Raw genomic sequence first — 27,984 nt, 5'->3', positions numbered from 1 at the left:
TTACCAATTCTGATCTTGTGAATTCTGATGCTGGTAAATAACTTTAAAAAAAGTAAATGTTGTTGTTGTACCTAGTTAAGTTGTTACTTTAATCTTCACCGATACGTATCACGCTTTGGACTACACAGTCCGGATGATGTGGGTCGTGAACGACCCATGCTTTCCAAAGCAGCATTCAACGTAAATGGTATGGGTCGTTCACGACCTACGCCAGCCAAATAGGATGAAACGTTTTGCCGCCTCTGAAATTTGCATGCAAAGTATGGATCGCACATGTACAATTCCTTACGTAATTCCATCTGGGTCGTCCACAACCCACATCATCCGAATTGTGTAGTTCAAATTACGTCATCGTTGATTTGTTTGTTTACAAAGATGATATTTTTAAAGTTAGGCAATGGGACGGTCATATGGTGATTGGAGATAACGTGAAGTCTCAATCAAAAACTCCAAATAGTTTCAGAGATAAAGACGATTTTGTGAGGCTCTGGGTCGCCCACGAAGCAAGGTGAAGGTTAAAGATCATTGAGCTAAGGCACACACACACACAATTAACCCCTTCACTGCCACAGTATATATTAGCATTTTGGTATTGCTGGTCAATGGGAAAGAACTGTGTTTAAACCCCATCAAGAAGTTGGACAGTGGTTACCTCCCATTTAGTTTTCACAAATGTCCTGAAAAGTGCTGATGTAAATGCCACATACCTATTACGTGTCCAGGGCGTAGGACAAACCAAAAATGACCACGTAATACATACGGGGTGGGCAGTGAAGGGGTTAAAATAAATTATAGTGTTTCCTGTTCCCCGACCTACCTGTAATAGTATGTTGTTTGGTGTTTGTATTCGGAGGCTATCGTAGGGTCACACAATCAGCCACATCAGTATAACATCAGACGAATGTCTATCACTAAGTTTATTCATTAAACTATAGAGCATAAGATATAAGCAGCATACAGTAACAGAGCTGAGCACAGAGTGAAACTCATTAGCATAAAGATGCTGTGCTGGAAGAAGTTTAGGGTGCACAATGTACTCTTATTCTAACCAGGGACCTATATTAGTATAGGTCTATGTTCTAACTGATGATACCAGACCGTGGGAAGAGGTCTGAGAGATAACAGTCAGGAGAGGCTGGGTGGTGGCACAGTTGATAGTACATGTACTACACTACTCTAATTTTTCCCCAGAGAATTTTTGTCTAAAGAAATTAAAAATGAAAATAAATAAATTTTGTAGATTTTACAAAGAAAAGATATATATACATATATATATTACTAGCTCTTCTCCGACATCAGAGGGGCACATGTTCGCGTGAGTTCCGGCAATAATTAATACTAATAGCCACATGATACCCCTTCGTAAACAAGAAAAACAAACACAAACAAACTTGAATCCAAACAAAAATGTAAAATGAATTAACCGACCTTCTGACCCTTATTTATTTTGTCTTGTCATCAGAAAAAAATTGTTTTTTGTGTCACAGTCTTTTGGGGGGGGGGGGGCTATTCTTTGCAAATCTTTAATTAAAGGACGTACATACATTGCTCGAGAACCAACATGTCACTTACAGATCCTCCAGGCTCAAGAACTTCCGTTAGTTGACCACTGGTACATGCTAAAATGTATTGACGAGATACAACTCCAAGTCTAAAATTGATCTCAATAAACCAGCCTTTTTGTAAAAAAATAAATAAAAAAAGGACCACGGTACGCTGATTTAAATTTTGTTTAGAATGTTTTGATCGTAGGTTCTCGAAAAGCAATTCAAGGTACCTCTAATTTGAGAGCTACTGTTTGAGTGCCGGTTCCCGAGTATATGGAGGATTCATAAGGGACATGTTGGTTCTCAAGCCACGTCGCGGAGGTATAACTGTCAATCCAGGCAAAATAAGGAACCTCTATTTTGAGAGCTTACATAATTAAGTGCCGGTTCTTGCAAAGTCACATGTGTCAGTTCAGATCCACTTAAAAAATTGCCAGATGGTTTTGTTTCATCAGCACTTTTTCATATTCTGAAAATGAAATAGAAAACAAAGTGATCATTATCATCCTGTAGTGTCTATGTGTGAGTGTGCGTGGGCTTGAAAGACTAGAATGCAATGCTTCACAATAAGGTTGGAAACAGGTGTGCGCAGCTGTAGCCCTAGCAGCAGATTATTACACCCCCGGTATAGGGGTGTGTATAGGTTTCGGTCGATGTGTTTGTTTGTTTGTTTGTGTGTTTGTGTTCGCATATAGATCTCAAGAATGAACGGACCAATCGTCACCAAACTTAGTGAACAGGTTCTATACATTCCTGAGACGGTCCTTACAAAAATTGGGACCAGTCAAACACACGGTTAGGGAGTTATTGGTGGATTAAGATTCTACAAGGACTTATAAAGAAACATATTCATGGTCAAAGGGAAATAACCTTCTCAGTTGGTGGCAGTGAGAATGGGTGCAGTGAGAATGGTTATTTCCCTTTGACCAACGGGGGGGTTTTTCCTACCTCGAAGGAATTTCTTGTTTTAAGCGCTTTCTCATTTAATTTTGGACTGAATTTATTGTGACATGTACATTGCTTTCCCAAGTCTAATTGCAAAGCCGTTTTTGCCATCCCACAGCAGATGTCAGACATGGATGCCACTCATGAGAAACGCCCCCTTCTGGATGAGGGAGGGTCTGGATCTCTGTCCACCAACAGATCCATCTCTGAACAGGCGAGAGAGAATGGAGCAGGGCCTGCCATTGCTTCGGGCCTCAAGATTTCAACTCACTATAAACCAAAGGTATGCTTAATACAATTATTGTTTGCTTGACCGATGGTTCTTCTTCTGCTGCTGCGTTCGTGGGCTGAAACTCCCACGTACACTGGTTTTTTTTGCACGAGTGGAATTTTACGTGTATGGCCGTTTTTTACCCCGCCATTTAGGCAGCCATACGCTGTTTTTGGAGGAAGCATGCTGGGTATTTTCGTGTTTCTATAACCGACCGAACTCTGACATGGATTACAGGATCTTTTTTGTGCGCACTTGGTCTTGTGCTTGCGTGTACACACGGGGGTGTTCCGACACCGAGGAGAGTCTGCACACAAAGTTGACTCTGAGAAATAAATCTCTCGCCGAACGTGGGGACGAACTCACGCTGACAGCGGCCAACTGAATACAAATCCAGCGCGCTACCGACTGAGCTACATCGCGCCCTGACCGATGGTCATTCAGATTTTTTACATGCTGAGCTCGGAAGTTACAATAGATGAAATCCTAAAACAGATAGACTGCCAGCATTTTAAAATTCAGAATACAAAAAACAAGAACGGTGTGTTGTTTGAACGTTTTATTTATGACAAAACAAAATGTTACCCCCTACGGGTTAGGGGGAGTCCCATATATATTGGTTGGGACGAGAAAGAATTTACCCGATGCTACCCAGCATGTCGTAAGAGGCGACTAACGGTTCTGTTTCTCCTTTTACCCTTGTTAAGTGTTTCTTGTATAGAATATAGTCAATGTTTCTAAAGATTTTAGTCAAGCAGTATGTAAGAAATGTTAAGACCTTTGTACTGGAAACTTGCATTCTCCCAGTAAGGTCATATAATTATTGTACTACGTTGCAAGCCCCTGGAGCAATTTTTTGATTAGTGGTTTTTGTGAACAAGAAACAATTAACAAGTGGCTCTATCCCATCTCCCCCCTTTCCCCTATCCCATCTACCCCCTTTCCCCGTCGCGATATAACCTTGAATGGTTGAAAACGACGTTAAACACCAAATAAAGAAAGAAAGAAACAAAATGTTAAATTCACTGTACAGTAAAACCTGTCAAATAAGGACACCCTTGGGACCAGACAAAAGTGTCCTTATTCTGCAGGTGTCCTTATTAGACAGGTGCAAGTAAACGCGACAAAGTCAAGTTGAGAGAGAGAGAGAGAGTACTGCACATGTACATGTACATTTATAAGAAAAACAGAAGCTGTTTAGATTAAATAGAGAAACATTTAATATTGACTGTTGTAAAACAAGTTTAAAAACTTGTGATAATGCATGTTTCAGCTACTAGGTACTGCCCTGCCTTTGATCTGGCCGCACACACAGATTTCCACTCTGTTAAACTCGGTCACTGACCGGTCACTGACCCCGATGGCGATGCAGGAAGTGTTTCCTCTCTCAGATATGACAGGGGAACCACCTCTCATGGCAAAAACTGGGTCATTGACCCCTGGGAAGAAGGTCGTGTCTTTTAACAAGGCCACCCAGCTATCACAATGCCTTTGATCTGGCCGCACACACTTATTATGGACCCAAAATACGTGTCCGCGTCCGTAATGCCGAGGTGGCCGTAACGTACAGGTGTTTTACAGTGTAAAGCAGTCCGTGCCGAGACTGACTGTCCGTATTCTGCGAGTGTCCGCTAAGTCCAGTGACCGTATTTGACAGTTTTCACTGTACTGCATTCCAGTGGTCTGCGGCCTCGCTTGTGTATTCTGATCGAGTTTCTTGGACAATTTCTTAGATAAGTTTATTGTCTGTATCATAAGTTCAGAATTCTGTCTGTCCACTTAAAAGATCGATTGGTCGCAGTACAGAGAATGTAACGTTTTGTTTCGTCATAAATTAAACGTTTTAATAACATACCCTAAATGGCGGCCGGGTAAAAACGCGTTAAAAAAAACGTGGGAGTTTCAGCAAATGAAGGAAGAGGAAGAAGATAGTGAAAGAATAAGTATCACTATATACTTTATATGAGTAGCATCTTATTCCTTGCGACCCACAAGGGTATTAAAGTAAATAAAAAATTGTAAATTTAACATGAATCTACTTTTACCTATCTCTACTGTTTCGTCTTTCAGCCAGTGTCTGAGATGAGCCCGCAGAAACTGATGGTGGTGCTATGTATTCTGTCCACGGAGCTTTGTGAGCGTCTGGCATATTATAGTGTAGTGGCGAACCTGGTTCTCTTCTGTACCAGCAGGCTGGACTTCAGCAGTAACGATGCTGCCACAATCAGTCTCGTCTTCTCAGGTGGGCCATCACAACAATGGACCAAGTTTCACCACTGCTAAACTTTAAGCAAACTTGAATTTCCTCAACAATACATGTACAGAGACACAAACACATGGTATAATACACTCACTGACTCTGCTGACCCTCACAATGTTGGTGTGGCCTAATTTCCCCCAAAAGACATTGTGACAATATATATATACCGGTACACTGAGGGTGAGACTGACACCACCCCTGCATGCTGACCTTACTGATGTAGTTTACTCAGGCATGGATTTTCACTCATTTCTTGAGAATGATAGATACTTCAAAACTGAGAGACTTAATGTAATTACACACAAACACACACACACACACACACACACACACAGACACCACACACACATTTACATACACACACAAACACATGCACACATGTACACACACACACACCCATGCACACACTCCAAATTGGGTGTTATAACAATTCTGTAAATTAAATTAAAGTTGCCCATTGTTTCAAAGCTGCACTTCATGTTTCTATTTTTGCTTCCATATAAATAATTTATCTTGAAAATATTTGTGTACAGGTACAACCTATCTGATGCCAATAATTGGTGGCTACATTGCTGATGCTCACATTGGGATGTACAATGCAATCTACGGTTTTGCTCTCATCTACCTGCTAGGTGAGTGGGGAATATATGCTTCCAGCTACAAACGTCACAAATGATCTGTATGGGGTAATGCAATGATGTATACCTTGACTATGTGTGTGTGCATGCATATGTGTGTGTTTTAATGTATGTGGGTATACATGGATGTGTGTGTGTCTGTGTGTGCATGCATTAGATCTACAATGTCTGAGACTGTCAGTGTCAGTCAATGGATGTGTGTGTGTGTCTTCGTGTAATCATGTGTTTGCATGTGTCTTTAATTTCTGTGAGTACATGGATGTGTGTGTGTGTCTTCTGTGTGTTCATGTGGATGTGTGTGTCATGGTAATACACAAACGTATTGCTGAAGTTATTTTCATGTTGTTCATACACATTTCAACAGTGAATTTTTTCTGGTCACAGGTTTGTTCCTTTTGCCCTGTTCAGCCATTGACTATGATCAACTGTTCGATGATGACCAGTACGGTCTGAGCGTGGTAAGAACTTCTTCACAATGACAGACACACACACGCGCACACAAACACATGTACACACACACACATGGAGACAGACGCACACGCCTGATATTATGTACTGCAATTGTGACCCCTGCAGCTGTTTACATTACATCATTAGAATAATATAACAAAAAAATCATTATTCTCTCAGTGTTACTTCACTGCTATCTTTTGGGTACGTTATCTTTCTCCTTATGATTAAGGAAGTCTAGATTACCATGTGACATTATAACATACTGACACTGACACACTGTGACTGACTCACTGGAAAAGTGCACTGTGAATACTATATGGATCATCACTCTGCATGTTGACACGTACAGTGGAACCTCACTTTAAAGGCCTCATAAGGGAGTGAGTTTTAAAAGGAAGACTGATGATGTTCATTATTGATGCCATTTAGAACAAAACATCTGAAAAAGTCAGTTGTGGGGGAGGGGGGGGGGGTGAGGGGGGGCCTGAAAGGGGAGTTCCACTGTATTCTGCTGTCCAGCTGTCATATGTTTTTTAGTGCAACGTACCCAGTGTGACCCAATGTTAATGATAGCAAGGGCTTAATCGCCACTGATGACCGTGGAAGTAACTTGACCCATCACAATACTTTGCACCTTCTATGACAAACACTACATTCAATTCCCTCCTTCAGGGCAACTTTTTGGTTCCTTATCCTATATTGTAATTCAATCGAGTTGGCTTTTTAATGAAACAGATCCTGTGATTGGTCAGAATGCCCCAACTCATTAAAAATTACCGGTCAGTAATTGTCGATAACCACTCGCTAAAAAAGCCATTAACAACCTGCTGGCGAGGCGCATTAGCTCATTCGCTGCGCGTCGGAACTGGAATTCCGACACCTGTGTTTAGCGTTGGCTGCGTGCCGGCACTTGAGTTCCGACGGATATCACGAATTTTTAACGGTGTAAACGGTCCTGCTGACCAAGGGAAACAACCCCTGCAATGAACTTCTATCTGTCTACAGTGGTACCATTCACTGTAAACAGTTCCTTCCCTTAAATTGTTGGGATTAATAAAAATTTTGTTGACGGTGTGCGACCCACGTGTTTTGACTTTTCCAAGATGGCGGATCGTTCTGCTGAGACGTAGTAACTTGAAAAGAGTGCTAGAACGTGTTATTCAGTACGGTTCTGATCTTGACCTCAGTGATGATGATAGTGGAGATGATATTTTAGATTCTGGTGACGATTTTGTGCCAATGGACGATCATTTGGGTGATGATTCGGGCAATGCAAGTGTCGATCATGACATTGTGTATGATCATATGATGAACCCATGACGTAGAAAGTTTTTTTGTTTTGCTTCAAATTGGATATTTTGCGTGGATATGAAGACAACAAAAGGTATGTACTTTCAAATGTTTCATATATTTTCTAAAAGAGTAAGTTTCAAACTTTGCAAAAACATAAGGTATGTAAGGTTATCTTGTGTTGTTGATTTTTAATATTTTTTTCAAAATGGCTCTAAATCGCGCGTTGGCAGGGAACACAGGGGAAATTTAGCTGCGCAGCGAATGAGTTAATACAACCTCAACTAGTCTCGGTTAGCTTTGAGGGTCATTTTACAAGTAGGAAATATGAAGTACCAACGAAATACCGAGACCATAAGGTATGCGAAGTGATGACGTCGAATATGTGACGTAAGTTGATGCATGAATTCTTTCGGACTACGTCGGTCAATTCCAAAGATCGCTTTTGTGATGAAAAGAATTTGTTTTGAGTTTGCTGTCCAGAAACCCATCAAAAAAGAAGGGAAAATGTATGTGAAAGAAAACAAAACAGGAGGAGAGTGATACGATAGGAATACAGAGACATATTTCTTGGGACTTGACCCTTGCAGGTAGGTGGACGGAAAGTAGTGTGTGAACAGAACAGAACCAATTCTGTCTGTTTACAACCGCATGAAAGCAGGAAAGAGATCGTCGTCAGATTGAATTACAATAACATTAACTGGCTTCCATTTGAAACTTCTCGGTCTTCATCGTGGATTGACGCCCTCCCAAAGTTTTCAATTACCTTTGGTCGGGCGTCATTATCCCCGATGAAGACCTCGAAGTTTCAAATGGAAGCATGTTAATGTGTAATTGTTGTTTGTTTAAATCTTTTGCTTTTTTTGTAGATCATGTTTTCTTTCATCTTTGTTGTTGTTTAACTCTTATTTGCAATACATCATCCAAGCTTCCACGGCCTTGAGTGTCAAACTAGATAAGGCCAAAAAGAAAAATATGTCTGTTTCCGGTAACCCGACCGACCCTATTTTTAAGCGCCGACCCTAAAGGTTTTTTTTCCGCTTTTCGCACACACACACACACACACACACACACACACACACACACACACACACACACACACACACACACACAAAACACCCCAAAAAATATGAAGTCAAGTATACTTTATTTAGTTTCAATATATCTAGGTCAAAAACATGTGCTAAATAATTGTAAGTAAACTAAGGAAGCGTTTAAAAAAACAAACAAAAAACGACCGACCCTATTTTTTTGGCGATGTTACCGGAAACAGACATATTTTTCTTTTTGGCCTGAGCCTGGTCACACTCTCCTAGTTCTAGTCACAAGTCACATGAGATTACAAAACTTCCTGTTCGTGTCATATTGCAGGGCTGCTTGTCTATTGTATTTGTCCTGCTGTTTCCTGAAAGGTCAAGGGTTAAAACGGAATAAATTCGTCGCGATATAACCTTTGTGGTTGAAAACGACGTTAAACACCAAATAAAGAAAGAAACGGAATAAAAGAAGAGGCAAAGAACTGATTGGAAACAAAACTGTAGAGAAGGAAGGTGAGGGTTGACAATGGGAAAAACAATTAATTTATTCTCAGGAAGAATTGACATTAATTGCACTTCAAGGCAGAGCCCTCATCATGCATTGGGGCTTAGTCAGTCTGACAGCTGAGCTGTATGGTGGTAGTAATATAAATCATCTGTTTGTTGGTTTTATTGTCATTAAACCATGTACGTGACGTTAAACTTTTATGAGACAGTTTGATTTTTTTTAAAGATATTTTGAAGTATATTTTATGGATCCTGCATGAGCATTGAGGGATAGTGTGTTTGTGTGTGTGTTGGGGAGGGAGGGGGGGTTCTCATGCGAACTCATCCTACTCTGTTGAATTTGACAAATTTACACTGTTCCCTGACTCAAACTCATGTGCACCCAATGACTGATTCCAGACTGGACGGAGAACATTCTACATGGTGGGCCTGGTTCTGGTTTCTATAGGAACGGGCGGCATCAAGGCCAACGTGGGTCCCTTTGGGGCGCAGCAGGTTCAGGACTTGGGACCCAAGGCCATTCAGACCTTCTTCAACTGGTCAGCAGCTTCTGATAAACTTGACATGCATTTAGATAATTGTGTGTTTTTTTGGTGTGAATTTTGTGTGTCAGTGTGTGTGTGTTTGAGTCTCTGTATAATGTGTGTGTGTGTGTTTGTGTAATTGCAGTGAATGGGTATATGCGTGTCAGGGTGTGTGCGAGTGCGTACACATGTGTTTACATGCACACCTGTTTGTCTCCCCCTCCTCCTTCCCACAACACACGCAGCTCAGTATTTGTCTCCCCCTCCTCCTTCCTACAACACATGCAGCTCAGTATTTGTCTCCCCCTCCTCCTTCCCACAACACATGCAGCTCAGTATTTGTCTCCCCCTCCTCCTTCCCACAACACACGCAGCTCAGTATTTGTCTCCCCCTCCTCCTTCCCACAACACACGCAGCTCAGTATTAATTTTGTCTGTTTGTCTGAACCTCTATCTCTGCCTCTCCCACCCCCCCCTCTCTCTCTCTCTCTCTCTCTCTCTCTCTCTCTCTCTCTCTCTGCCTCTCTCTCTCTCTCTCTGTCTGTCTGTCTGTCTGTCTCTTTTTCTCTCTCTCTCTCTGCCTCTCCCATCCCCCCCTCTCTCTCTCTCTCTCTCTCTCTCTCTCTCTGTCTGTCTCTTTTTCTCTCTCTCTCTCTGCCTCTCCCATCCCCCTCTCTCTCTCTCTCTGTCTGTCTCTCTCTGTCTGTCTCTCTCTCTGTCTGTCTGTCTCTCTCTGTCTGTCTCTCTCTCTCTGTCTGTTTCTCTCTCTGCCTCTCCCATCCCCCTCTCTCTCTCTCTATCTCTCTGCCTCTCCCATCCCCCCTCTCTCTCTCTCTCTGTCTGTCTCTCTCTCTCAGAAACACACTCTCTCTCCCTTTCTCCCCTTCTCCCCATCACAAAACTTTGACATAATCTAAAATGTATGCAATGTCATTTCCTCTACTACAGGTTTTATTGGTTTGTCAACGCGGGAGCTCTGATAGCGTACGTGGGAGTTGCGGCCGTTCAGCAGAACGTCAGCTTTGCGTGGGGCTTCTTCATTCCCTTCCTCAGTATGATGCTCGCCATCTTCTTCCTCCTCCTCTCCAGAAAGAACTACCGCTACAGAACCATAAAAGGTCAGGATGTATAGTTGAACCTGTGAAAGACGGGTGCAGTGGCTTAGTGATAAGACATCGGCCTCCTATTCGGAAGGTCGCTGGTTCAAACCCCGGCCGCGTTTGGTGGGCTAAGGTTGGAGATTTTTCTGATCCCAGGTCAACTTATGTGCAGACCTGCTAGTGCCTAAATTATCCCCCTTAGTGTTTACACGCACTCACAAGACCAAGTGGGCACAGAAAAGATCCTGTAATCCGTGTCAGAGTTTGGTGGGTTATAGAAACACAAAAATAACCTGCATACCTCCCCCAAAAGCGGTGTTCCAAGCTGTCTGAATAGCGGGGTAAAAACGGTCATACACGTAATAACCCACTCATGCAAAAACATGGGTGAACATGGGAATTTCTGCCCATGAATGAACAAGGAGAAGAAGAAGAAGAACCTGTCTGTAACAACCTTCCAAGGGACCAACCGAAAGTGATCATTATAGATAGGGTTTGGCTATGAAAAGATAAATTGTGCAGGAACAAATTGTTCGAGGATTTTTGGTTTGTTATGAGCAGTGGTCGTTATCGAGTGGGGTTCAGCAGGTAAGGTTCCAACGTAGCGCACTTTTTAAATTTTTTAAATGACAATTTATGTGCTATATATTCTTAGTGCCTTTTAGTGTACTTCTTTTGGAGAAGCTCATGTGAACATTTTAAATGCACGTCAGTATGCACAAACATTATAATACAGAGACCCTCTATACTTTTTTTTTTAACCACAATGTCAAGGTTAATTCCCAAACCTTGGGTAATTAAAGATTCTGTATTCCTGTTGTCGGAAAGTTGCGCCCATTAATTTGCATGTTGAACAAGTCATATGATGTCGAAGAACTGAGAATGGTTTTCAGAGAGCTGAAAAAATGAGAGATGGAATCTCCACTCATTATGTCCCCTGAATCAGTGAATGACACACTGAGTGGTTTCCATGGTGAACATGGCCCAGTCTGTAAAGCCTTTGAAGGAATTTCTCTGTGTGTGTTAATATGCCTTATCAAATGCAGTTGTTTGTTCAATTTTTTCATTTCTCGCTATTCGTTTTATGTTGTGTTGTAGCTTAGGACTAGCTGTAAGAAAGGGCCATTATGACCTTAATTGCTTAAACGCTATAATACTTCTGTATTCAAGTTTTCGAGTTTGGGTTTTGAGATGTACACAAAGTTCACACAAAGCATGTAATGGTGCAATAGACCAAGACTGGAACAATATTTCAATGAAACATTTCATCACAATGATTACAGTGGAATCCCGGGCCTTTTAAGATCCCCCAATGTAAGACTCCCTCCCTTTTAAGACCCCGTTTTCTCAGACTTTTTGTTCATAAATTCTGTGATTGTACCCCCATTTTAAGATTCCCTCATTTTTAAGACCAGATTTTCTCAGATATTTTGAGTTCCCAAAAGTGGGAGGGGTGGGGGGGGGGTGTTGGATCCATAAACAGATAGAGTGCTAATTAAATGTTCTAAAATGCAGTATAAAACAAGTCGCGTAAGGCGAAATTACTACATTTAGTCAAGCTGTGGAACTCAGAATGAAACTGAACGCACTGCATTTTTTCACAATGACCGTAGTCCGCCGCTAGTGCAAAACGCAGTGAAAGTGACGAGCCTGTTCAGCGCTGTAGCGGTTGCGCTGCGCTGCATAGCACGCTTTACTGTACCTCTCTTTGTTTTAACTTTCTGAACACTTTGTACATTCTGTAGTAACCCTGGTCTGTCAAATGCACACCATCTCTGTAATATCTGGAAAGTGTAGCAAAACGCACTGGATTCTCCTGCTCAAAATGTGCAAAATCAAATTGAACAAAATGCATGTAATCTAGTATTTCTTTGACCTGTGCTTTGATCTCAGAATTGACCAAAAAGGCATTCTTGTCATAAAGTGCAGAGGATCGATCCCCATTGCACCTTGGCAAAAGCGAAAATTCAGCTTTCTTTGTCCACTTCGGCAGGATCATTGAGGGCTATTTTTAGCACTACCCAACATCCTTTGCAATACCCAACCCTCGAATACATCCGGGTTAACACAGAATAAAGTCGTCTGCTATTGTAGCAGACGCAAGGTAAAAAGTAACTGTACACATTGTGTCATCATGTGTCGCATAAATTCCTTTATCTTCACAATGATTACAGTTTGTTTTTTTGTTTTTTATAAACGTTCCATTTACCTATGATTCTTGTTTTTTGATTCTTAAAAGGGGGTTCTACTGTAGCAATAAAATGATGAGATACGTATCAAATGTATGCAAGAAACAACAGCTAACAACTGACTGTGTTGTTGTATAGGGAGCATGATGGCGGATTCATTCGTCATGTGCTGGCAAGGGTGCAAAAGGTCATTCAACAGAGTCCCCGGAGCGGTCAGCTTCTTTGACAAGGCGAGAAACAGTTATGGCGGATCATTCGACGACTCCACCGTGGATGGGGTTATCTCTGTCGTCAGACTCTTACCCATCTTTGCCTTTGTCATCATGTACTGGACTATCTATTCACAGGTATGGTTTTTGAGTTCATTCTTCACATTTTCAGTTTCACACATTTTAGGAATTTGATCTACAATATATGCAATGTTATTTCCTCTATTACGGGGTTTATTGGTTTATCAACGCGGGAGCTCTGATGGCGTACGTGGTATGGTTTCAGTGTGCTTTCTTCACATTTTCCGTTTCACACATTTTGTGAATTTTCTAAAAGATTCAGTAGCTCGCTTAATTTCTTCTTGGGAGTTTTACATAAAGTGTAGCTGTTTCCAGAAGAAAAGAGCTGTCAAATTTGTCACATGTACCATTTCATGAAAAAGCTAAGACACATTACATTCAGTTATAGCAGATCCAAACAAAACTATGTATGATAATTGTTTTTATGCAAGTTCTGTCCCCTGAATATCCAAGCATATACTCCCAAGCATTGATTGCCGATCTTTTCACAGCTTTGTTTTTCCCTGTCTCTGAAAGAGAGAGAGAGTGAGAGAAAGAGATCGAGAGAGAATGGAGAACATGGGTGTCCTAACCTCCTATAGGTCAGCACTTGCTGTTGTTAAATTACTGTCAATAATTTTTGTCACAGATGTATTCCGTTTCCCTCCCCTGCTCTGTTCTGCCCTAGCTGCCCTCACCCCCCACCAAACCTTATTTTTGCTGTTTTTGATCTTTCAATAACTATATTCCTAACACTCGTACACTGACTTTTTTTAACATAAATTACAATGAAATACATTTTTGTTCCGTTTGTATTACAGTGGAACCCGGACCTTTTACGACATTAACAAATCTAAGAAAATGAGGTTTAAGAATGGAAGGCGTCTTAAAATGGAGGTAGATTTAAAGAGGATATGAACAGAACATGTGGGAAAGGAGGGTCTTCTTCTTCTTCTGCGTTCGTGGGCTGAAACTCCCACGTACACTCGTGTTTTTTTGCACGAGTGGAATTTTACGTGTATGACCGTTTTTTACCCCGCCATTTAGCCAGCCATACGCCGTTTTCGGAGGAAGCATGCTGGGTATTTTCGTGTTTCTATAACCCACCGAACTCTGACATGGATTACAGGATCTTTTTCGTGCGCACTTGGTCTTGTGCTTGCGTGTACACACGGGGGGTGTTCGGACACCGAGGAGAGTCTGCACACAAAGTTGACTCTGAGAAATAAATCTCTCGCCGAACGTGGGGACGAACTCACGCTGACAGCGGCCAACTGGATACAAATCCAGCGCGCTACCGACTGAGCTACATCCCCGCCCGGAAAGGAGGGTCTTAAACAGGAGGAGGTCTTAAAAGGGGGGTTCCACTATCAAATGTACCCCCCATGTTTTACAGATGCAGTCAACGTTCTTCATTCAAGGCGAACGCATGGACCTCCACATTGGCGGTACCCAGGTGCCTGTGGCTATGCTGAATGCGTTCAACACGATCGCCATTATGCTGCTCATCCCCTGTCTGGACAGAGTTATCTACCCCAGCTTCCAGCGTATCAACCGTCCTCTCAGCCACTTGCATAGAATAGGTAATGGACTCCGGATTTTTTTTCTTGTTTTTCCGCATTTTTACTACTTCATTATCTCATTGCTACAAAATTCAGGCCGCTTCCTACCAGTGGAAAACTAGCAGCTTCCAGCGTATCAACCGTTCTCTCAGCCACCTGCATAGAATAGGTTGGGTTCCGGATGTTTTTTCTCACACTTTACTACTTCATTATCTCATTGCTACAAAATTCAGATCGCTTCCAACCAGTGGAAAGCTAGCAGCTTCCAGCGTATCAACCGTTCTCTCAGCCACCTGCATAGAATAGGTTGGGTTCCGGATGTTTTTTCTCACACTTTACCTACTGCATTATCCCATTGCTACAAAATTCAGGCCGCTTCCTACCAGTGGGAAACTTGCAGCAAAAATTAAGGGTCGCACTAACCAGGCGTGTGTGCAATTTCAGTGAGCTATACAAGGCAATTCTCCTGGAACTTTGACTGAAATCAGAAACAGAAAGATTTAATCATAGACAAAAATGAAACGTTCATATATTATATATTGACCTCATAGTCTTTGAAGTGAACAGACAAACTAATTAAAATGTAAGACGTCATAATATTTCTCGCGCATTTAGTCTTTCTCTGGCATTTTCTGTCTAGCTGTCTGTCTCACATTTATTCCTCTCTCTCACACACACACACACACACACCAGGGGTCGACACTAACTTATTTGGTCTGGGGCCACACTGGCCCCAGAGATGGAAATTGCTGGGGCGGAAAACAAAAACATGATCTGGGGCCCACTCTCAGTATTCACGTGCGGCAATCAATGCATTGTCTGTTTTTCTTCATCGTACTGAAGCCAGGGAAATTCTTTCAACCATCTGACATTGAAATTACGACAGCGCTTCGCGCTTTTGGCTGCATCGGTCTCCTTTTTACATTTGGTCAAGTTTTGACTAAATGTTTTAACGTAGAGGGGGGAATCGAGACGAGGGTCGTGGTGTATGTGCGTGTGTCTGTCTGTGTGTGTGTGTGTGTGTGTAGAGCGATCTTTATGAAATTTGACATGAGAGTTCCTGGGTATGAAATCCCCGAACGTTTTTTTCATTTTTTTTTTATAAATGTCTTTGATGACGTCATATCCGGCTTTTCGTGAAAGTTGAGGCGGCACTGTCACGCCCTCATTTTTCAACCAAATTGGTTGAAATTTTGGTCAAGTAATCTTCGACGAAGCCCGGACTTCGGTATTGCATTTCAGCTTGGTGGCTTAAAAATTAATTAATGACTTTGGTCATTAAAAATCTGAAAATTGTAAAAAAAATATTTGTTTTATAAAACGATCCAAATTTACATTCAACTTATTCTTCATCATTTTCTGATTCCAAAAACATATAAATATGTTATATTCGGATTAAAAACAAGCTCTGAAAATTAAATATATAAAAATTATGATCAACATTTCTTTTTCGAAATCAATTTAAAAACACTTTCATCTTATTCCTTGTCGGTTCCTGATTCCAAAAACATATAGATATGATATGTTTGGATTAAAAACACGCTCAGAAAGTTAAAACGAAGAGAGGTACAGAAAAGCGTGCTATCCTTCTCAGCGCAACGAATACCCCGCTCTTCTTGTCAATTTCACTGCCTTTGCCACGGGCGGTGGAGTGACGATGCTACGAGTATACGGTCTTGCTGCGTTGCGTTGCCTTCAGTTTCATTCTGTGAGTTCGACAGCTACTTGACTAAATGTTGTATTTTCGCCTTACGCGACTTGTTTCGTTTCTCTCCACCTTGTTCTTCATATTCATTTCCACGTCTTTTTACACCAGGGATGTGTCGCCACATTTTGCGTTTGGCATTTGAAGGCGATACTTATCTCTCACGCTAAAGAGCGCAATCTGGGAGTTATTTCCCTTGCGGCATTGTCCTTCGACGATTTCAATGTTTTTTTTTCTTGACTGCGGCATTGATCGTAACGCAAATTTCAGTGACGACTTTGACTGGCGATTTTTAGTGATTGGCTCTGGCATTAGAATTTTCGGTTTGTCATTGTTGGAATTTATCCTGGGGCGGAGTGGGCCTCAAGCTTCGGCAATGTTTGGGGCGGAACACAAAACTCTGGGACGTTCCACCCCCCGCCCCCGCTTAAGTGTCGAACCCTGCACACACACACACACCCACACACACACACACACACACACACACACACACACACACACACACACACACACACACACACACACACACACACACACACACACACACACACACACACAAATTAACCTACACACACACACACACATGCATATTCTCTCTCTCTTTCTCTCTCTCGCTCTCTCTCTCTATCTCTATCTCTATCTCTCTTCTATTGATTTAGGCCATAAATGTACATTATTTCCAGCAAATTATTAATTTTGTTGATGACTAAGCGTGCCATCAACTATTTTTTTTTAACTAAATCTTAATTATTTCTCTCTTTGTTTTTAGTGTAATAATTGGACAACACCATGTTGGGTGTTTTTGTAAGTATCAAAAGGCAGATAACTGTGACGATTACATTTGATGCATGTGTCTTAAATACAAGGTAGAAATTTGTTAAGCAAAAGGATGCATCAAAATTCTCGTGTGTTAAATTTGAGTTTCCTTTTTCCTTCGCTAATTTTGATGCTAGAGCTAAAACATGCAATTCACTCATTTTATGTCTTAAACTTTTGTGAAGCTGCACACTGAAGTGTCATTATTCTTTTGTCTTGTGTGCAGGTACAGGTATGATTTTAGCAGCCCTGTCAATGATAGCAGCAGCTGTGGTGGAAATAGAGCGCAAAAAACACCTGGGCTTTGAGCAGGTGGTAGGGGATGAGACATTCTATGCGTCCAACGTCACCGTTTTTCTTCAGATTCCTCAGTTTGCTCTGGTTGGGGCCAGTGAAGCCTTCACAAGCATCTCAGGTGTGTAGGTCACTTGTACAGTGGATCAAACTCCCTTTTTACAACCTCCAAAAATCTGAGAAAATCAGGTCTTAAAAAGGAGGGAGTCTTAAACTGGAGGTAAATTTATAGAGGTTATGAACAGAAAGTCTGAAAGGAAAAAGGTCTTAAAAAGGAGGGAGTCTTAAACTGGAGGTAAATTTATAGAGGTTATGAACAGAAAATCTGAAAGGAAAAAGGTCTTAAAAAGGAGGGAGTCTTAAACTGGAGGTAAATTTATAGAGGTTATGAACAGAAAATCTGAAAGGAATAAAGTCTTAAAGGGAGGGAGTCTTAACTTGGGGGGTCTTAAAAGGGAGGTTCCACTGTCTCCCACATTAAGACCCTTCCTTCCTTTCAAGACCCTGATTTTTGAGACTATCTGTTCATAACATCTTGGTGTTTGGAGCCATTTGGGGGGTGGGGGCAAGACTGTCTGTGATGACATTCAGATTTAAAGCCCTCAAGACCCCCCGCGGGTTAGGGGGAAGAATTTACCCGATGCTCCCCAGCATGTCGTAAGAGGCGACTAACGGATTCTGTTTCTCCTTTTACCCTTGTTAAGTGTTTCTTGTATAGAATATAGTCAATGTTTGTAAAGATTTTAGTCAAGCAGTATGTAAGAAATGTTAAGTCCTTTGTACTGGAAACTTGCATTCTCCCAGTAAGGTCATATATTGTACTACGTTGCAAGCCCCTGGAGCAATTTTTTGATTAGTGCTTTTGTGAACAAGAAACAATATAACAAGTGGCTCTATCCCATTCCCCCCCCCCCCCCCCCCCCCCCCCCCATTTCCCCGTCGCGATATAACCTTGAACGGTTGAAAACGACGTTAAACACCAAATAAAGAAATAAAGCCCTCAAGCAGTGGCAGCAATTAGGGCTAATTATGAACATACTTTGTTGATACACTACCAAATGTTTTCTGCATTGTTACCTTTGCTTTTTGTACTGTGTTCACCGTTACCTGTGCTTTTGTACGGTGTTGCAGGTTTGGAGTTTGCCTACACCCAATCACCTACCAGTATGCAGGGAGTAATGATGGGTGTTTTTATGGCTACCAGTGGTCTGGGCAGCTATTTTGCAACTGCACTATTGAAAATTGTAGGAGTTGCAACTGCAGATGGTGAGATTTGGTTGGAATTTGTTTGTCACTCTGTGTGTGTGTGTGTGTGTGTGTGTGTGTGTGTGTAAGTGTGGGTCCAGTGTGTGTGTGTGTGTGTGTGTGTGTGTAAGGTGTGTGTGTGTGTGTGTTTGTGTTTACAAGGGTGGGTGTGTGTGTGTGTGTGTGTTGAAATGTGTGTTTTTTGTTCGTTTTTGTTTTAGTTAGTCCCTCTTTAGGGAGAGGGCTAGATGTATAAAAGCAGATCGCTGCTAAATCTATTGGTATTACCCTCGTTAAATAAAGATTGTCATTGTCCTTTTCAGATCCCTGGTTTCCGGATGAGATCAACGACGGCCATGCGGAATACCTGTTCTACCTGCTGTCAGCTATGATGGGGATCTTTTTCCTGGCCTTCCTAGTGGCAGCGAAATTTTACAAATACAAAACAGTTGAGGCCGACATCTCCATAGATCAAGAACATTCCAGCGATGAAAGCCCACCTGCGCAAAGCAGAGAAACTAACAGGGAAAATTCTGATGTGACCGGCTTTTGATTGATACGACTGGCTTATGATTGATATATGACTGGTTTTGATTGAAAGCTTGTGTGTCGGTGACGCCATAGCAGCTTATGCAGCTGCAGTACTGTTGTTCCATACTCTGATCTAATCAAAACTACTAAAGAGGTGACTTAATAGACCTATCTGTCTGCCGACATTTTTGGTCCAGTCGTGTGCTTTAGTTGACCTAAATATGGATGATAGGGTTTTATTTGACCACTTCTACTCCGAATAACTGATGTCCCTGCACTGTGCATCTCTAGTCTCCACTTATACGTTCTTGACGTTGCTGGATCGGTAATATTGAACTTTAGCGTTGTAAATTCAGAGCTCACAATCCAATGGCATTTTTGACTTATTTGTGATACAAGTCCCTTTAATCGAACAAAGAGTATTTATCGTGAAACTGATTGACGGATTCAGCTCCAACCATGAGCAGAATTAATTAATTTGGTCATTTTATCGACAAAAATGAAGAGAAAATGCGTACGTAATATCGACAGAGTTGCCTCCCCTTCTTTGAAATGGCGCCTTTGCCGAGGGTTTCCTTTATAAACGCATGAAAACGAAAAGCATCAGTACAGTTCATTCCGTGACTTCAAAGGTATCTAAAATGACTTGTTATGCTTACAAGAGCAGGTTCTGCAAAATTGGAGGCTAATAAATGCCGCTGAATTGTGAGCTATGAATTTACAGCTTTGTCAAGAGTATGCTATTAAATTATCTTATCCCAATATAGCAATTTACTTCAGTTTAAGTGCTAGGACGCTAATTCACCCTAGTAAGGGGGAAGTGACCCTAAAAAAAGACGGCCTTGACCGGCAATGGTCAGGGTCAGGTTGAGGCTACCTCCCTACATGCATTGCGCACGAGTGGTCGGGCGGCCATCTTGGATTCATTCCTTCTTCAGCGTTGATGATTTTGACATTTCCGATCCTGAAGAAAGCTGGATGTGGAAAGGCCATCTGTTTTCACAAAGGCCAAGCTGATGAAGTCATTTTCACAGTTTGCATTAAGTTTTACTAGTTTATTGCTCGGGTCGCAAACAGTCACTTGAGCGCCAGCGAGAGTGATACGAGTAATGTACAAGAGCAAGGACAGCGATGCAAATTACAGGAACAATGATAATGAGTAGAATTGATCGAAATTAATCCCCATAAACCTCAAACTATGTGCTGAAGAAGGCTGTGTGATTCAAGCAATACTTCAGATGAAACTGAGAGCTTAACGGAAGTACCGTATTTGACGGATTACAACACGCACCGTTTTATAAGCCGCACCCCCAACTTTTAAACAAAAAATTGGGACGAGCCACGTATAGGCCGCGTCACTTTATTAGCCGCCGTCGAAAAAAATATAATCAGATCGTCTCAATCAATCAAAGCAACCAGGCAAACGAAAGTACGGTATTTGGCGAAATCGGCTCCAAGAATAAAGAAGTGAAACAAAGAAGAAAAGTAAAAAGTTTGAAGAAAAATATCAAACACATAATTTGTACCCAACACACACATGTAGTCCCGCCTGGAATAAGCTTTTTTGGGATGATTTACGACTTTTGCGCACATTTCGAGCAGACAAAAACACAACATGGCGGCTCTCTCTCCTCCAACTATGGCGAGACACAAAAAAACTAAATCTCGCGCACGCGAGATCCTGATACATCCGGTGTTTCTCCGTACGCTATCTTGTCACGACGACTTGTTGACAAATGAAGATTCGCGAAAGAAAGAGAAAAGCGCCGAGTCTTAGAGAAAAGCGCCGAGTCTTGAGTAGAGAGCTAATAAAGTACCGGTAATTGCTACTCGAGCGAAATGAAAATCCGCGGCGACTTCCATCAGGTGAAATATTCAAGTTTAGTTAACGTTTTAGACGCATCTTTTTATAAGCCGCAATGCAATTTTTTTTTTTTTAAAGTCGCGGCTTGTAGTCTGTCAAATACGGTAGATTCCGTTTCACTTTCCTTTGAAGATACATATTCTGATTTATTTTTTCTATAATGTATTTTGCATAATGTGTGCAAGCTTGAAGACTTCTGACATTGAAAATGAGAAATCCTTCATCATAGTTTTCAGTGAAATGTTTGTCATAATTGTATAATTAATACTTATATTTATTGTGGAATTTTGGGAGGGTGAGGTATGTGGTAACTCATGTCTTTTGTGTGTGTGTGATCTCGTTTTTATTTGGGCCTTATATTCTGTGCTGGTAATTTTTATTCAAACTGAAATCCAGTTACATGTATACATCAATTTACTATCTAAGAAATCAGCTCCTTGATATTTTGATGTATTTGAGAAATGCATTCAGAAATCAGCCTTCTGACAAATTATCGGTGTTACGTATGTTAATGTAAATACTTTTGACTGTTGTCATGCCATTGCTTCCAGCGTGATAATTCAGAGCTTGCTTTCTCTTTTTCGCTGTTTTTGTGGAATTGTAAGTTACCTGTATTTATTCTGTTAACTCTTGATTTAATCTTTTGACACTTTACGATTTCAGGAACAACTTTTTTTGTGTTAATATTGAAATTTGTTTCTGTTTTTTATAATCTCAGTGGAATAGCTGCAAGGTCTCTGCTTTTTGTTATGGATTTTCTTCCTTCGCTTCTGAGTTAATCAGAAAAACTGTTTTAATTTATTGAGATTGACACATCAGTTTTTGAGTCACTTGAGAAAAAGTGACTCTATGTAATCGGTCAGTGTTAGTCTGTCCGGCCGGCCGGCCGGCCGGCCGTCCGGCCGGCCGTCCGTAGACACCACCTTAACGTTGGACTTTTCTCGGAAACTATCAAAGCGATCGGGCTCATATTTTGTTTAGTCGTGACCTCCAATGACCTCTACACTTTAACGATGGTTTCGTTGACCTTTGACCTTTTTCAAGGTCACAGGTCAGCGTCAAAGGAAAAATTAGACATTTTATATCTTTGACAAAGTTCATCGGATGTGATTGAAACTTTGTAGGATTATTCTTTACATCAAAGTATTTACATCTGTAGCCTTTTACGAACGTTATCAGAAAAACAAGGGAGATAACTAGCCTTTTCTGTTCGGCAACACACAACTTAACGTTGGGCTTTTCTCGGAAACTATAAAAGTGACCGGGCTCAAATTTTATGTGAACGTGACTCATTGTGTTGTGAATAGCAATTTCTTCCTGTCCATCTGATGCCTCATATAATATTCAGAACTGCGAAAGTGACTCGATTGAGCGTTTGCTCTTCTTGTATTGATTTGTTTTGTTTTGCTGTTTGTTTGTTTGTTTGTTTGTTTGTTTGTTTTTTAGAGGGAAAGTGTTGTGGAAATCATTCCAGGTAATTTATACAGGGTTTCTTCCCTTGCAGTTGAAACGCATTTCAACATAATACATTTGTGTTAGTGCAATGAGATCTTAAAATAGCAGTCTCCATACTTTTGTGTTACATTTGTGTTAATGCAGAAAATATTATTCTTGGCACATGTAAAAGAGTTAAGTTCAAGGGGTTACCCATTTCATTTACATAGTGTTTACTGCTGATGTAAGAAATGTTTACTTGAGCTGACTTGGTTGACAGGTAATTTCCTCTCATATCATACGGTACTGTTCTCTCGTGTTATTTTGTCTTCTTAAAAGTGATCTACATATTTTTGTACAAGTACTAGTATTGCACACATCTACGTTGTCAAAATCAAATGTTTGTTCATATTTTTATTCCAGCTTGTTTGTTCATGGTGTGTGACAATCATAATTTTATATTTTGTGATTTTATGCATGCATGTTAATTGTTGCTGAAGAAATCAAAACGAAAATCAAGATGTGTACATGGGGAAGATGTCAAACATCTGTCAGGCATGGGAATTGAAAAAAGTAAAAAAGGCTGAACATTTGTAAGTAATAGCAAAGTCGACGGCGCGAAGCGCTTAGCCCTGCTAGGGGGGTTAATTGGGGGCATTTTGGGCGGAATTTTTTTTTCTCCAAAGAACCCAACTGGTGTAATTTGGTGTCATCTTAGCTCCAAGTTTGCCATTATATTCAGTTTTTAGAACCATTTTTGCCTCCCCCATTTATTTTTTCGGCGGACACTTTTGCTTTTTCCGCAGAACAAAATAAAATTCGGCGGACAATTCCCATGCCTGATCTGTGTAAGATGTGAGAGCCTATGAGAACGGATGTTGGTAGAGGTAGGAATAGATGGTAGTTGGAAGAAAGTGGGATTAATACAGTGGAACCCCCCTCCAGATATCTGAGATAATCAGGTCTTAAAACGGAGGGAGTCTTACAATGGTTTGTACATTTACACAGGTTATAAACAGAAACTCTAAAAAAAAACCAGACTTAACAGGGAGGGGTCTTAAATCGGTGGGTCTTCAAAGGTGTGTTCCATTGTATTGTTCTTTCTTATTCTTCTTCTGCGTTCGTGGGCTGAAACTCCCACATACACTCGTGATTTTTTGCACGAGTGGAATTTTACGTGTATGACCATTTTTACCCCGCCATTTAGGCAGCCATACGCCGCTTTCGGAGAAAGCATGCTGGGTATTTTCATGTTTCTATAACCCACCGAACTCGGACATGGATTACAGGATCTTTTTCGTGCGCACTTGGTCTTGTGCTTGCGTGTACACACGGGGGTGTTCGGACACCGAGGAGAGTCTGCACACAAAGTTGACTCTGAGAAATAAATCTCTCACCGAACGTGGGGACGAACTGGATACAAATCCAGCACGCTACCGACTGAGCTACATCCCCGCCCTTTTTGCTCTTTCGAAAAGGGATGCTTACGTGATAGCTCGTGGGAACTTTAAAATTTACATGTCTGTATGAGGAAGGTGAAAATCTTTTGTTTTGTGTTCTTTTTATACAAACAGTGAATGGGAGGCGATGGCAGCAAGGGAGGCGTTCTGGCTGGGGGAGGGGTTGGAGAGAGTGGAGGTCACTGTGCAGAGCGGGGGGCGTGCAGTGTCAATCATTCTGTCTGTAAAGGGAAACCTGCATGAATGCTTGTATACCCCCCGCGGGTTAATTAGGGGGATGAATTTACCCGATGCTCCCCAGCATGTTGTAAGAGGCGACTAACGGATTCTGTTTCTCCTTTTACCCTTGTTAAGTGTTTCTTGTATAGAATATAGTCAATGTTTGTAAAGATTTTAGTCAAGCAGTATGTAAGAAATGTTAAGTCCTTTGTACTGGAAACTTGCATTCTCCCAGTAAGGTCATATATTGTACTACGTTGCAAGCCCCTGGAGCAATTTTTTGATTAGTGCTTTTGTGAACAAGAAACAATTAACAAGTGGCTCTATCCCATCCCCCCCCTTTCCCCGTCGCGATATAACGTTGAACGGTTGAAAACGACGTTAAACACCAAATAAAGTAAAGTAAAGTAAAGTTATGTTGCTCATCTTACAGTGCAAACACACAATACCAGTCTAAAGAAATTAGCAGGGGGATTGGGGGGCTTAGGTACTTTAAGTGACTCAATTCAGACTTCACCACCAGTGAATTGTTGTGGGCTGTTGAACTTTAAAGCCTGTGTCTGAAAAGTTGTTGATTATTGTCCAACAAGTATGGACAAGAAATATCCTATGTGATGGAATTAGTGCTTATATTGTTCTGTGTACTATACACTGTCAGATTAAAGTGGTTTAAAACACTTAAACTCACCCACAACCTGTCACCACTGAATCCGTTACAAATCTCTTTAGGCTCAGACTTTGTGACATGCATAATTTATTTAAGAGACTGGTTCTACTTTTGCCCACGACACATTTCTCTTCTGCTGCAACGTCTGTGGGTGTTGCTTTGAAATGTTAGAACTTATAACCTGACACTCAGTTGGGCTTGTCACCACTTTTGGTACTGGCCGGGTTAAGTTGTTTTTGATCAGTGCAGGATTTTTGTGTGTGTCAAAGTCAACTTCCTGTCCAGACTCTTGATCCGTTTGTCTTATTTCTGTGTCTGCATGTAGACAAAAGCCTAAATCTGCATGTGGCTTGCAAACTGAAACTGGAACAGAAAAACAAGTTCTCAACATACTCTAGTAGCTAGAACAGCACAAAATCTCCAAGTTTAAACCATGGGACTTGCAAACCTGGATCACACGTGGGCAGGAAAAAAGTTGACAGTCCAGCTAGTACATATATAGTTGTGCAGAGCATTACTGCTAATGAATTCTTTCTCCGTTCGCGCGATTGCAACGATGGTCAAAATGATTGCGTTCTGTTCACATATATATATACCGTACTCCTAGGATCCTTTCAGCTCACCTACCTGCAAGGTTCAAGTCCCAAGAACTGTGTTTACGTATTACCATCCTATCACTCTGCTCCTGCTTAATTCTTTCACATATATTTTTTTCTTCTTTTTGAGTAATCAATAGGAAGCAAACATTTTCTTTCCCTCCCAAAAGCAGTGTTTGGAATTGATTCAAATTGCCCTGAAGAATTCCTGCATCAATTTACGTCATGCGATCAATGTAATCTCTTCACATGAATGAATGAATTATCATCTTGGTAGTTTGCGGAATGTCTTTACTACTAAGGACTGGGTGGCCGAGTGGTAACGCACTTGCGCTCGGAAGCGAGAGGTTGCGAGTTCGACCCTGGGTCAGGGCGTTAGCAATTTTCTCCCCCCTTTCCTTACTGGGTTCAAGTGCTAGTCTTTTGGATGAGACAAAAAACCGAGGTCCCTTCGTGTACACTACATTGGGGTATGCACGTTAAAGATCCCACGATTGACAAAAGAGTCTTTCCTGGCAAAATCGTATCGGCATAGATAAAAAATGTCCACCAAAATACCCGTGTGACTTGGAATAATAGGCCGTGAAAAGTAGGATATGCGCCAAAATGGCTGCGATCTGCTGGTCGATGTGAATGCGTGATGTATTGTGTAAAAAATTCCATCTCACACGGCATAAATAGATCCCTGACCCTGTGCCTTGAGTCCGAGTCTGGAGATACGCGCGCGATATAAGACTTCATATATGAACTACTTGCTAATGACTCTGCTAATGGTACCATCCAGAGACTGGCCCAGAACAGACAGGAGTGGAGCCCGTCCTTTGTTGCTGCCCTACATGCAAACCGGCATAACGGGCAGTAAGTAAGTAAGTAATGACTCTCACAGCTAACTGAGAGACTACTTGAACGTGTATCATATTTATGCATCCCCCCTAGATCAGGTTAATGGGTAGATTTCCACTGTTCATCGATAATTTCACACCAGACCATGAATCACAAAATCTGTCATATTCTATACCCATCTTCATTTAAAACTTTTTAATGTATTGATTGTGTTCCGTAGCTGTTTACTCAAGAGGTGTGATTTCTCTGCAAATTTTTTTCTTGAAAGTTCGATCGTTGATCATGAAAGAAAAAAATGCTTACAATTGCGTTGCTGTATTTTCTCAAATTCATGCGGTTGTTTGCCGATTGGTGGTTGTTTGAATCATATACTGTTGTTATGGATTATCTGTTCGATTGTTTATTTATTTGTTTGACCATAGACCAAAATAGCCTGGACCGCCAACTCGTCACGTGACCCTTCGAGGTTACGACTCTCGACTTTCAGGGGCGCGTCGCGTCCGGTTTGAAAGGCCAGCGATTCGAAGACAGTGAAAAGAAAGCACGCTCCAGTTATTTGTGACAATGGGAGGTGACAATGAACTGGATTTTCCAAAACTCCAAACTAAACTTAACAAAACTTATCGAAAAACATGTTCCATATGCACTTTTGCTGAGTTTATTTTTGCATTTTCAGAACTTACCTCGGCAACTTCGTCCATGTTTACAATCGACACCGGATATCACGTCCCCCTGATTTCTGAAAGGCTTGTAAGCGTAGGTTCCTAAATGCGAGAGGCCGCTACCTCGTAATAGAGAGAAAGAGCGGAGAGAGAGCTAGTTGGCGGTCCAGGATAAATGGTCTATGGTTTGACTTACAGCTCATTTTTGATCTTGTTTGTTAATTTACATGCACTGTTTGTCTTTGGATGTTGTTGTTTGTATAATTAATGCATTATGGCATTTACACTACTGTATGAACTAGGATACTATTTATTGTAAACATGTATTGCATTGTTCAGTTTGATGTAAAGCGCGGAGAGCGTGGGTTAACCCCATGGTTCGCGCTATATAAGCTTGCCACTATTATTATTATTATTATTATTACCACAGTGTTTCCATAGATGATATCTTTTCTGTGTTAGCTGTACGTAATAGTTCAGGCATTTGTACCTACTGTATTTAACCGAGCAAAACAAATGTGCAACCAGATTTCTATACAACTTACAAGCTGAGTTGTTTTCTCTTGGTGTTTTTGTCTTTCTCCCATATCACTTCATGCCCCCCGCGGGTTAGGGGAAGAATTTACCCGATGCTCCCCAGCATGTCGTAAGATTCTGTTTCTCCTTTTGCGGATTCTGTTTCTCCTTTTACCCTTGTTAAGTGTTTCTTGTATAGAATATAGTCAATGTTTGTAAAGATTTTAGTCAAGCAGTATGTAAGAAATGTTAAATCCTTTGTACTGGAAACTTGCATTCTCCCAGTAAGGTAATATATTGTACTACGTTGCAAGCCCCTGGAGCAATTTTTTGATTAGTGCTTTTGTGAACAAGAAACAATTAACAAGTGGCTCTATCCCATCTTCCCCCCTTTCCCCGTCGCGATATAACCTTCGTGGTTGAAAACGACGTTAAACACCAAATAAAGAAATAAAGAAATCACTTCATTCTGCTGCAGTTGTCTACAATCGCAGCGGTACCTTACATAACTCATGTGCATTGATAACTCTATTGGTGGAT

General features: G+C 41.2%; 1 protein-coding gene across 1 annotated transcript; it reads left to right on the top strand.

Moving 5' to 3' along the window:
* Positions 1–2,613: 2,613 nt before the first annotated feature.
* On the top strand, positions 2,614–27,525 carry LOC138958425 (solute carrier family 15 member 4-like; the record flags this gene model as incomplete). The annotated part of the gene is given in 11 exon segments (XM_070329567.1): positions 2,614–2,775; positions 4,834–5,005; positions 5,557–5,655; positions 6,046–6,119; positions 9,348–9,487; positions 10,421–10,590; positions 12,900–13,108; positions 14,427–14,613; positions 17,340–17,528; positions 18,539–18,673; positions 18,976–27,525. Coding segments are annotated over 11 exon segments (1,767 nt in total). The 3' UTR covers positions 19,206–27,525.
* Between the last annotated feature and the right edge of the window lie 459 nt (positions 27,526–27,984).

The sequence above is a fragment of the Littorina saxatilis genome, linkage group LG2 (assembly GCF_037325665.1).
Source record: "Littorina saxatilis isolate snail1 linkage group LG2, US_GU_Lsax_2.0, whole genome shotgun sequence".
Taxonomy (NCBI): Eukaryota; Metazoa; Mollusca; class Gastropoda; order Littorinimorpha; family Littorinidae; genus Littorina; species Littorina saxatilis.
The sequence above is the reverse complement of the archived record's forward strand: the minus strand, read 5'-3'. Positions and strand labels throughout refer to the sequence as shown.